The sequence below is a fragment of the Salvelinus fontinalis genome, unplaced genomic scaffold (assembly GCF_029448725.1).
Source record: "Salvelinus fontinalis isolate EN_2023a unplaced genomic scaffold, ASM2944872v1 scaffold_0410, whole genome shotgun sequence".
NCBI classification, from domain to species: Eukaryota; Metazoa; Chordata; class Actinopteri; order Salmoniformes; family Salmonidae; genus Salvelinus; species Salvelinus fontinalis.
The window spans coordinates 48479-61257 of NW_026600619.1; the positions used below are offsets into that span (position 1 = coordinate 48479).

Sequence of the window (12779 nt, forward strand, 5' to 3'; positions counted from 1 at the left end):
TATGGCGTCCAGAGTGTCTCAGTTTCTCAGTACTCCCAACTCCACATTAATCCCTTGCCCCGCCCCCGTCCTTTCCCTTACGCGTGGTATCTGTTTTGGCAGCATGGCTTCTTCAGCGAAAAGACGAGCAGTTGGAATGGGAGAAAATCCCGCTGATAGTGAGGATAACAGCTCTGATGAAGGATTGGAAGACGACGTTGATTCAGCAGAGAATAACAGCGGATCAGAAGAGGAGATCAATGAAGTACGATAATGTCTCTAGCGAACTGGCTACATTCATGGCCTAGCAGGCTAGCTAGCACTGGCTAACGTTAGAGGGGTTAGCTAGATAGTTTTTTTTTTTAGCAAACAACTGTTGTTCATATCAAGCTAGCTAATAATGTTACGCATGTTAGGGACATGCTGAACATAGCCAGTCGATAACTTCAGAGTTTTAACTAGCTAAATAGTAAAATTCATGGATATTTACACACTTAAAACCATAAGAGTAGTTTAGACAAAACAAACAATCGATACGTGTATTGACACTAAAACTGGCAGCACATTCGCCCCGAGTCCCCCTCCAGTCCAAAACATTGTCTCGGGATTCTGGACTTGTATTAAAAAACCTTTGTTTGTTTCCTAGGAGGTCATTGTAGACTTTGAGGCCCATACCATTACTCACAATGACTACAATGGGGTCAAGAAACTCCTGCAACAGCTGTTTCTGAAGGCTCGTGTCAATACATCCGAGTTGACCGATCTCCTCATCCAGCAGAATCATATTGGAAGCGTCATCAGGGTAAGAAACGAGACGCGGTGCACCGTTCACATCAGATCAGACCGTCACTAAATATGCGTCATATAATTTAACGCATCATATTAAACACCCGAAATATGATTATACACATGCTTTCTTCAAATCAAATTTTATTTCGTCACATACACATGTGTATCGAAATGCTTGTGTTTCTAGCTCCAGCTTCCAACCCCACATCCAAAGGAGAACCATTTATATAAATTCAGTAGCATCATGTATGTCTTTTTGCATGTTTTGTTATCAGCAAGCAGAAGTGCCAGAGGACAGTGATGATGACGAGGATCCAGCTGATGAGGTGTTTGGTTTCATCAGCATGCTCAACCTCACTGAGAGAAAGGTACGGTCAGATATATGTTATCTATTCGGGGAGGCAGGTAGCCTAGTGGTTAGAGGCAGGTAGCCTAGTGGTTAGAGGCAGGTAGCCTAGTGGTTAGAGGCAGGTAGCCTAGTGGTTAGAGGCGGGTAGCCTAGTGGTTAGAGGCGGGTGGCCTAGTGGTTAGAGGCGGGTGGCCTAGTGGTTAGAGGCGGGTGGCCTAGTGGTTAGAGGCGGGTGGCCTAGTGGTTAGAGGCGGGTGGCCTAGTGGTTAGAGGCGGGTGGCCTAGTGGTTAGAGGCGGGTGGCCTAGTGGTTAGAGGCGGGTGGCCTAGTGGTTAGAGGCGGGTGGCCTAGTGGTTAGAGGCGGGTGGCCTAGTGGTTAGAGGCGGGTGGCCTAGTGGTTAGAGGCGGGTGGCCTAGTGGTTAGAGGCGGGTGGCCTAGTGGTTAGAGGCGGGTGGCCTAGTGGTTAGAGGCGGGTGGCCTAGTGGTTAGAGGCGGGTGGCCTAGTGGTTAGAGGCGGGTGGCCTAGTGGTTAGAGGCGGGTGGCCTAGTGGTTAGAGGCGGGTGGCCTAGTGGTTAGAGGCGGGTGGCCTAGTGGTTAGAGGCGGGTGGCCTAGTGGTTAGAGGCGGGTGGCCTAGTGGTTAGAGGCGGGTGGCCTAGTGGTTAGAGGCGGGTAGCCTAGTGGTTAGAGAGGGGGGAGGTAGGTAGCCTAGTGGTTAGAGAGGGGGGAGGCAGGTAGCCTAGTGGGTAGAGCGTTGGACTAGTAACCTGAAAGGTTGCTAGATCGAATCCCCCGAGCTGACGAGGTAAAAATCTGTCATTCTGCCCCTGAACAAGGCAGTTAACCCGCTGTTCCCCGGTAGGCCGTCATTGTAGATAAGAATTTGTTCTTATAACTGACTTGCCTAGTTAAATAAAGGTTAAATAAAAAGTATATATATATATATATATATATATATATAATCTGTGAAATCACTAAACTTGACACTTTCTCAACCACTGAAATGTTAAGAGACAGAGAAGATGTCTTTTGTCTGAATCTGATATTATAAAAGGTCGACCTTGAGGAAAGATCTGTTTTCCATAGACTTCAATAAGTAGTAGCCTACTTCCTCTTCCTGCCTATTGCACTAGCCTGCATTTTGAACAATCATGGCAGTCTCGTGAATAAGGTCTATATGTTAATTACTGTGTTATGATTCGTCCACAGGGTGTCCAGTGTGTGGAGGAGGTAAAGGATCTGATCCTGGGTCAGTGTGAGAAGAGTTGTCCCCATAGTGTGACAGACGATCTGGAGAAGGTCCTCAACGACACCAGTAAGCCTGTAGGACTGCTGCTCAGCGAGAGGTTCATCAACGTGCCCCCACAGATCGCCCTGCCCCTCCACAAACAGCTACAGTGAGTCTCTGTCTTACCCTAACCCCCACAGATCGCCCTGCCCCTCCACAAACAGCTACAGTGAGTCTCTGTCTAACCCGAACCCCCACAGATCATCATGCCCCTCCACAAACAGCTACAGTGAGTCTCTGTCTAACCCTAACCCCCACAGATCGCCCTGCCACTCCACAAACAGCTACAGTAAGTCTCTGTCTAACCCGAGTCCCCCACAGGTCATCCTGCCCCTCTAAACAGCTACAGTGAGTCTCTATCTAACCCTAACCCCCACAGATCGCCCTGCCCCTCCACAAACAGCTACAGTGAGTCTCTGTCTAACCCTAACCCCCACAGATCGCCCTGCCCCTCCACAAACAGCTACAGTGAGTCTCTGTCTTACCCGAACCCCCACAGATCATCATGCCCCTCCACAAACAGCTACAGTGAGTCTCTGTCTAACCCTAACCCCCACAGATCGCCCTGCCACTCCACAAACAGCTACAGTAAGTCTCTGTCTAACCCGAGTCCCCCACAGATCATCCTGCCCCTCTAAACAGCTACAGTAAATCTGTCTTACCCGAACCCCCACAGATCGCCCTGCCCCTCCACAAACAGCAGAGTCCAGTTACCTCCCCTTTCTCTTTCAGTTATCCTTCCTGGGTCATGTTCATTAGGTCATAAAACCAAAGAAAACATCCGGAAACAGGGATGGACTACCTGGAGTTGTCCAATAAGAAACTCTTTATTTTTTATTTTTTTTATTTAATAATAATACTATTCTGTTGCATCCCTGCACACTGGACTGTCAACAAGACATGCTCTCAGATTACTGTACTGTCAACAAGACATGCTCTCAGATTACTGGACTGTCAACAAGACATGCTCTCAGATTACTGGACTGTCAACATGACATGCTCTCAGATTACTGGACTGTCAACAAGACATGCTCTCAGATTACTGGACTGTCAACATGACATGCTCTCAGATTACTGTCAACATGACATGCTCTCAGATTACTGGACTGTCAGCAAGACATGCTCTCAGATTACTGGACTGTCAACAAGACATGCTCTCAGATTACTGTCAACAAGACATGCTCTCAGATTACTGTCAACATGACATGCTCTCAGATTACTGGACTGTCAACAAGACATGCTCTCAGATTACTGGACTGTCAACAAGACATGCTCTCAGATTACTGGACTGTCAGCAAGACATGCTCTCAGATTACTGGACTGTCAACAAGACATGCTCTCAGATTACTGGACTGTCAACAAGACATGCTCTCAGATTACTGGACTGTCAACAAGACATGCTCTCAGATTACTGGACTGTCAACAAGACATGCTCTCAGATTACTGTCAACAAGACATGCTCTCAGATTACTGGACTGTCAACAAGACATGCTCTCAGATTACTGTCAACAAGACATGCTCTCAGATTACTGTCAACAAGACATGCTCTCAGATTACTGGACTGTCAACAAGACATGCTCTCAGATTACTGTCAACAAGACATGCTCTCAGATTACTGGACTGTCAACAAGACATGCTCTCAGATTACTGTCAGCAAGACATGCTCTCAGATTACTGGACTGTCAACAAGACATGCTCTCAGATTACTGTCAACAAGACATGCTCTCAGATTACTGGACTGTCAACAAGACATGCTCTCAGATTACTGGACTGTCAACAAGACATGCTCTCAGATTACTGTACTGTCAACAAGACATGCTCTCAGATTACTGTCAACAAGACATGCTCTCAGATTACTGGACTGTCAACAAGACATGCTCTCAGATTACTGTCAACAAGACATGCTCTCAGATTACTGGACTGTCAACAAGACATGCTCTCAGATTACTGTCAACAAGACATGCTCTCAGATTACTGTCAACAAGACATGCTCTCAGATTACTGTCAACAAGACATGCTCTCAGATTACTGTCAACAAGACATGCTCTCAGATTACTGTCAACAAGACATGCTCTCAGATTACTGGACTGTCAACAAGACATGCTCTCAGATTACTGTACTGTCAACAAGACATGCTCTCAGATTACTGTCAACAAGACATGCTCTCAGATTACTGTCAACAAGACATGCTCTCAGATTACTGGACTGTCAACAAGACATGCTCTCAGATTACTGGACTGTCAACAAGACATGCTCTCAGATTACTGGACTGTCAACAAGACATGCTCTCAGATTACTGTCAACAAGACATGCTCTCAGATTACTGTCAACAAGACATGCTCTCAGATTACTGTCAACAAGACATGCTCTCAGATTACTGGACTGTCAACAAGACATGCTCTCAGATTACTGGACTGTCAACAAGACATGCTCTCAGATTACTGGACTGTCAACAAGACATGCTCTCAGATTACTGTCAACAAGACATGCTCTCAGATTACTGTCAACAAGACATGCTCTCAGATTACTGTCAACAAGACATGCTCTCAGATTACTGTCAACAAGACATGCTCTCAGATTACTGTCAACAAGACATGCTCTCAGATTACTGGACTGTCAACAAGACATGCTCTCAGATTACTGTACTGTCAACAAGACATGCTCTCAGATTACTGTCAACAAGACATGCTCTCAGATTACTGTCAACAAGACATGCTCTCAGATTACTGGACTGTCAACAAGACATGCTCTCAGATTACTGGACTGTCAACAAGACATGCTCTCAGATTACTGGACTGTCAACAAGACATGCTCTCAGATTACTGTCAACAAGACATGCTCTCAGATTACTGGACTGTCAGCAAGACACGCTCTCAGATTACTGGACTGTCAACAAGACATGCTCTCAGATTACTGGACTGTCAACAAGACATGCTCTCAGATTACTGTCAACAAGACATGCTCTCAGATTACTGTCAACAAGACATGCTCTCAGATTACTGTCAACAAGACATGCTCTCAGATTACTGGACTGTCAACAAGACATGCTCTCAGATTACTGGACTGTCAACAAGACATGCTCTCAGATTACTGTCAACAAGACATGCTCTCAGATTACTGGACTGTCAACAAGACATGCTCTCAGATTACTGGACTGTCAGCAAGACATGCTCTCAGATTACTGGACTGTCAACAAGACATGCTCTCAGATTAATGGACTGTCAACAAGACATGCTCTCAGATTACTGTACTGTCAACAAGACATGCTCTCAGATTACTGTACTGTCAACAAGACATGCTCTCAGATTACTGTCAACAAGACATGCTCTCAGATTACTGTCAACAAGACATGCTCTCAGATTACTGGACTGTCAGCAAGACATGCTCTCAGATTACTGTCAACAAGACATGCTCTCAGATTACTGGACTGTCAACAAGACATGCTCTCAGATTACTGGACTGTCAACAAGACATGCTCTCAGATTACTGGACTGTCAACAAGACATGCTCTCAGATTACTGGACTGTCAACAAGACATGCTCTCAGATTACTGGAATGTCAACAAGACATGCTCTCAGATTAATGGACTGTCGCTCAAGCGATGTACCATTGTGTTCACTGTCAATCACCTGCTGTGCATTATGGGTATGCTACTGTAGATGAACCCTTCTAATCATGGTAATTAAATATAATTAATATGGACCTATAATTATAATATAACTGCTTGTCTCAGATATGGGTCACTTTGCACCGGATACACAAATGCTAAATATCTGACATATTTTTTTGTACAAAAGTCATTCCATGTATGTATTGTCTATGGAAAGAAGACCGAAAGCAGTGTGTCAATACACTATTAATAAAACCATGACCACGTCATTGATTGAATGTTCCAGGGAGGAGATGGCAGAAGCCCAGAGCAGCAACAAGCCCAGTGGGAAGTGTCATTACTGCCTGATGATCAGTAAGACCTACAAGGATCCCTCCAAGACCAGAGGAGCACCGCCTAAAGACGAGCTCACGTTCGTCAACGCAGAGGAGGAGTTCTTCTATGAGGTACATCTTTTCATTATTTTTTTATTTAACGAGGCAAGTCAGTTAAGATCAAATTCTTATTTACAATGACGGCCTACCGGGGAACAGTGGGGTTAACTGCCTTGTTCAGGGGCAGAACAACAGATTTTTACCTCGTCCGCTCTGGGATTCGATCTAGCAACCTTTCGGTTACTGGCCCAATGCTCGAACCACTAGGCTCCCTGCTGCCCCAACTTTAAGTATAATAATATATACCATTCAGGTTTGCTGTTGGATTGCTTAAGGTACTTTTTGAAGTCGTAGGGTTTTAGATGTTTTTTCAGAAGATGCCCTGGCACCCCGCTGTCCTGGCACCCCAATGGTGGAACCGCCCCCCCCCCCCCCCCCTAAAGCTAGGACAGCGGAGTCGCTGCACACAGAGAAGAGCTTGGACTGGGCTGAGTGAGAGCTGTCCTCCCGTAGGGCCAAGAGACCAGAGGTGGCAGAACGGAGGGCGGAGGGTTGGGGTGTTTGAGCCTGAAGGGAAGAGAGGGGCAAGTTCCTCTTGCTGCTCCGTAGGTCAGCACCACGGTCTTGTAGTGGATGGGAGCTTCGACTGTACGCTAGTGGAGTGTGTGGAGGAGCAGGGTGACATGGGAGAACTAGGGAAGGTTGAAAACCAGGCGGGTTACAGCGTTCTAGATAAACTGTAGGGGTTTTATGACACAAGCAGAGAGTCCAGACAACAGAGTTTCACTAGTCCAGGAGAGAGAGGACAAGGTATTTTGTCCCCCCCCCACCAGCTGCCTACTGGTACTAGTCTTGGTGTTGCAGACACTCCTTCACCTCCTCTACTTGGATCTTAAAATCAGCTATTCAAGCAAAGGTGGAACGTTCTGGTTTTCCATCTTCCACAGCGGAGCACCACAATCAGAAAGTAAAGCCCATTATCAAATGTCCCAAATGAAGAGAATTGGTATTTCAACCCCCAACCCTGGTCACTAATCATAACTTCCTCAAGTTGTACTAGTTTTAGGACTACTCAAGCTATACTTGATGAGTTAAAAATTGCCCTTTTTTTTTTAACTCGTCCTTTTCCACTGCCGTAACCATTTGTCCATGTCCCCGCTACAGCAAGCCACCATGAAGTTCCACTACTCGGTGCAGGAGGAGACGGACAGTGTTCTGAGTGGGCGGTGGTCCTTCGACGACGTCCCCATGAAGCCGCAGCGTACCGTGATGCTCATCCCGGCAGACAGGATGTCAGCCATCATGGACAAGCTCAAAGAATACCTGACCGTGTGACCAACCGTACGACTAAACATACAGAATAAACTCTGGTAAACAACAGGACTGATTTTTTTTGTAATGTAAAATTCAATACGAAACATCGAAAGGAAGGGACCACTGGAATCATTTTCGTTAAGCTGAGAATAATGTCAAGTCAATGTCATTATGTAACGGTTTCCTTCAGCCCAGCGGTTTTATCTCGACGTTTTTAGGTAAAAATGTATCTTTTGACAAAATAAATCATTTTAGACCTTGGTCATAGTTCAAAGCATTGTATTTACAGATTCATGTAAACAAAGTGATGTTTTAACATTTCAGTACAAACCATTTCTTACACAATATTAGGTTATCAAGCAAGTGACAATTCCCAAAAAATGAAATGGTGTATTTTTCTGTGAAGGAATATCTGATGTTTTGATGGACTAAGTTCAAACTGATCTGGATTCATTTATTGGGGTTATACTCTATTAGAATATAGGTTAATTATTTACTGTAATAATATCAAATGACCAAGGCAGTTACCACCTGACTGAATTAAAGATATGAAGAATAGTGTACAGCAAGTCAGTCATTTGGCAGTTGATCTAACCCAGCGGGTTTTCAAAACTCTCCTCGGGGGACCCCCAACCGAACCCCCCCCCCCCCCCAGAGTTGAACTATTCCACAGCTAAAACACCTGATTCAACGCGTCATCCAATCACTGAGTCAATCAGGTGACACAGTTCAGGGCTACAACAACATTGTGAAAAGTCTGGGGGTCCCCGAGAAGCGGTTTGAAAACCACTGTTCTAATCAGCGATGATGGTCTTTTCAGTGAAGGTCAGTGCTGAAGCTCTCCACCAGAGGTCACTGTAGCACACATCTGTCATAGGACTGAGCCAATGTACTGCAGTCCTTATCCGCTTTACTGTTGATTGTCAGGGTCTGTTGCTTGTCTTTCCGCCCAGATCCGTCCCGGTCCAGGATGTGCTGTAGTAGGTCTTTACTCTCGCTAGGAGGCAGGTTGTAATAGAAATACTGAGGGGCTGTCTGGATGAACCTACAGAGAGAAGACAATACTAATATTATAGAAATACTGAGGGGCTGTCTGGATGAACCTACAGGGAGAATACAATACTAATATTATAGAAATACTGAGGGGCTGTCTGGATGAACCTACAGGGAGAATACAATACTAATATTATAGAAATACTGAGGGGCTGTCTGTATGAACCTACAGAGAGAATACAATACTAATATTATAGAAATACTGAGGGCCGTCTGGGTGAACCTACAGAGAGAAGACAATACTAATAGTATAGACATACTGAGGGTCCGTCTGGATGAACCTACAGAGAGAATACAATACTAATATTATAGACATACTGAGGGGCGTCTGTATGAACCTACAGAGAGAAGACAATACTAATATTATAGACATACTGAGGGCCGTCTGGATGAACCTACAGAGAGAAGACAATACTAATAGTATAGACATACTGAGGGTCCGTCTGGATGAACCTACAGAGAGAATACAATACTAATATTATAGACATACTGAGGGGCCGTCTGGATGAAAAGGTTAGAGGGGAGGGGCCTCGAGGGCCTTTGGATGAGAAGGTTAGAGGGGAGAGGCCTAGGGGAACATTGATGAGAAGGTTAGAGGGGAGGGGCCTCGGGGGTCATTGGATGAAAAGGTTAGAGGGGTGAGGCCTCAGGGGTCATTGGATGAGAAGGTTAGAGGGGAGGGGCCTCAGGGGTCATTGGATGAGAAGGTTAGAGGGGAGAGGCCTAGGGGAACATTGATGAGAAGGTTAGAGGGGAGGGGCCTCGGGGGTCATTGGATGAGAAGGTTAGAGGGGTGAGGCCTCAGGGGTCATTGGATGAGAAGGTTAGAGGGGAGGGGCCTCAGGGGTCATTGGATGAGAAGGTTAGAGGGGTGAGGCCTCAGGGGTCATTGGATGAGAAGGTTAGAGGGGTGAGGCCTCAGGGGTCATTGGATGAGAAGGTTAGAGGGGAGGGGCCTCAGGGGTCATTGGATGAGAAGGTTAGAGGGGTGAGGCCTCAGGGGTCATTGGATGAGAAGGTTAGAGGGGAGGGGCCTCAGGGGTCATTGGATGAGAAGGTTAGAGGGGTGAGGCCTCAGGGGTCATTGGATGAGAAGGTTAGAGCGGAGGGGCCTCGGGGATCATTGGATGAGAAGGTTAGAGGGGAGGGGCCTCGTGGGTCATTGGATGAGAAGGTTAGAGGGGAGGGGCCTCGGGGGTCATTGGATGAGAAGGTTAGAGGGGAGGGGCCTCGGGGGTCATTGGATGAGAAGGTTAGAGGGGAGGGGCCTCGGGGATCATTGGATGAGAAGGTTAGAGGGGAGGGGCCTCGGGGGTCATTGGATGAGAAGGTTAGAGGGGAGGGGCCTCGGGGGTCATTGGATGAGAAGGTTAGTGGGGAGGGGCATCGGGGGTCATCGGATGAGAAGGTTAGAGAGGGACCTCGGGGGTCATTGGATGAGAAGTTTAGAGGGGAGGGGCCTCTGACCTCATCCAACGCATTTTTAAAAAGAAGACATAAGAATGGACATGAGGAAAAATGCATTGAGAAAGAGCCTTGGTTTGGCCCATTGACTTACACTGCATTGAGAAAGAGCCTTGGTTTGGCCCATTGACTTACACTGCATTGAGGAAAAGCCTTGGTTTGGCCCATTGACTTACACTGCATTGAGAAAGAGCCTTGGTTTGACCCATTGACTTACACTGCATTGAGGAAGAGCCTTGGTTTGGCCCATTGACTTACACTGCATTGGGAAAGAGCCTTGGTTTGGCCCATTGACTTACACTGCATTGGGAAAGAGCCTTGGTTTGACCCATCGACTTACACTGTATTGAGGAAGAGCCTTGGTTTGGCCCATTGACTTACACTGCATTGGGAAAGAGCCTTGGTTTGGCCCATTGACTTACACTGCATTGAGGAAGAGCCTTGGTTTGGCCCATTGACTTACACTGCATTGGGAAAGAGCCTTGTTTTGGCCCATTGACCTTCACTGCATTGAGGAAGAGCCTTGGTTTGGCCCATTGACTTACACTGCATTGGGAAAGAGCCTTGGTTTGGCCCATTGACTTACACTGCATTGAGGAAGAGCCTTGGTTTGGCCCATTGACTTACACTGCATTGGGAAAGAGCCTTGGTTTGGCCCATTGACTTACACTGCATTGAGGAAGAGCCTTGGTTTGGCCCATTGACTTACACTGCATTGAGGAAGAGCCTTGGTTTGGCCCATTGACTTACACTGCATTGGGAAAGAGCCTTGGTTTGGCCCATTGACTTACACTGCAGGGGAGATTTCAGAGACTGTCCGGATACAGTTGTTTTCCGAGAGAGTATACTCATGGAACAGCACCCACTCTGGCAAACCCAGTTGATGGGCCTTGGCCCCATAGCTGGAGGCAGGGTGGACCTGAGCCATGTGCCTGTTGGTCAACATGAAGTAGTTTCCTGAGCCGTCCACATCACGGGCAATCTAAAACAGGGATAAAGGAAGTTCATATTTGCCATTAAACAAATGACTTCATGGAAAGTGACAGGACAGTGAGTTCCATACAGGACACTGACTTCCATACAGGACACTGACTTCCATACAGGAAACTGACTTCCATACAGGACGGTGACTTCCATACAGGACGGTGACTTCCATACAGGACGGTGACTTCCATACAGGACGGTGACTTCCATACAGGACACTGACTTCCATTCAGGACACTGACTTCCATACAGGACACTGACTTCCATACAGGACACTGACTTCCATACAGGAAACTGACTTCCATACAGGACGGTGACTTCCATACAGGACGGTGACTTCCATACAGGACGGTGACTTCCATACAGGACGGTGACTTCCATACAGGACGGTGACTTCCATACAGGACGGTGACTTCCATACAGGACGGTGACTTCCATACAGGACGGTGACTTCCATACAGGACGGTGACTTCCATACAGGACACTGACTTCCATACAGGACGGTGACTTCCATACAGGACGGTGACTTCCATACAGGACGGTGACTTCCATACAGGACGGTGACTTCCATACAGGACGGTGACTTCCATACAGGACGGTGACTTCCATACAGGACGGTGACTTCCATACAGGACGGTGGCTTCCATACAGGATGGTGGCTTCCATACAGGACGGTGACTTCCATACAGGATGGTGACTTCCATACAGGACACTGACTTCCATACAGGATGGTGACTTCCATACAGGATGGTGACTTCCATACAGGATGGTGGCTTCCATACAGGATGGTGGCTTCCATACAGGACGGTGACTTCCATACAGGATGGTGACTTCCATACAGGACACTGACTTCCATACAGGACAGTGACTTCCATACAGGACGGTGACTTCCATACAGGATGGTGACTTCCATACAGGATGGTGGCTTCCATACAGGACGGTGACTTCCATACAGGACACTGACTTCCATACAGGACACTGACTTCCATACAGGAAACTGACTTCCATACAGGACGGTGACTTCCATACAGGACGGTTACTTCCATACAGGACACTGACTTCCATACAGGACACTGACTTCCATACAGGACACTGACTTCCATACAGGACACTGACTTCCATACAGGACGGTGGCTTCCATACAGGACGGTGGCTTCCATACAGGATGGTGACTTCCATACAGGACGGTGACTTCCATACAGGACACTGACTTCCATACAGGACACTGACTTCCATACAGGACGGTGACTTCCATACAGGACACTGACTTCCATACAGGACACTGACTTCCATACAGGACACTGACTTCCATACAGGACGGTGACTTCCATACAGGACGGTGACTTGCATACAGGACGGTGACTTCCATACAGGACGGTGACTTCCATACAGGACACTGACTTCCATACAGGACACTGACTTCCATACAGGACACTGACTTCCATACAGGACACTGACTTCCATACAGGACACTGACTTCCATACAGGAAACTGACTTCCATACAGGACGGTGACTTCCATACAGGACGGTGACTTCCATACAGGACGGTGACTTCCATACAGGACGGTGACTTC

The 12779-nt window shown here is 47.0% G+C and overlaps 2 protein-coding genes across 2 annotated transcripts in view; one reads left to right on the forward strand and one right to left on the reverse strand.

Moving 5' to 3' along the window:
* Positions 1-55: 55 nt before the first annotated feature.
* LOC129845949 (protein BCCIP homolog) lies at positions 56-7769 on the forward strand. The gene is made up of 6 exons (XM_055913931.1): positions 56-244; positions 626-781; positions 1044-1136; positions 2327-2514; positions 6302-6461; positions 7554-7769. The coding sequence occupies exons 1-6, from the start codon at positions 104-106 to the stop codon at positions 7722-7724; spliced, it is 909 nt and encodes a 302-aa protein (XP_055769906.1). The 5' UTR covers positions 56-103; the 3' UTR covers positions 7725-7769.
* Positions 7770-8058: 289 nt separating this feature from the next.
* The window catches only part of dhx32a (DEAH (Asp-Glu-Ala-His) box polypeptide 32a), a 45088-nt gene continuing 40367 nt past the window's right edge, over positions 8059-12779 (reverse strand). The window contains exons 12-13 of the mRNA XM_055913932.1: positions 11012-11202; positions 8059-8748 (exon numbers count right to left, since the gene is read on the reverse strand). Of these exons, the coding sequence (XP_055769907.1) occupies positions 8556-8748; positions 11012-11202 (384 nt within the window). The 3' untranslated portion in view covers positions 8059-8555. The remainder of the gene's footprint in view (positions 8749-11011; positions 11203-12779) is intronic.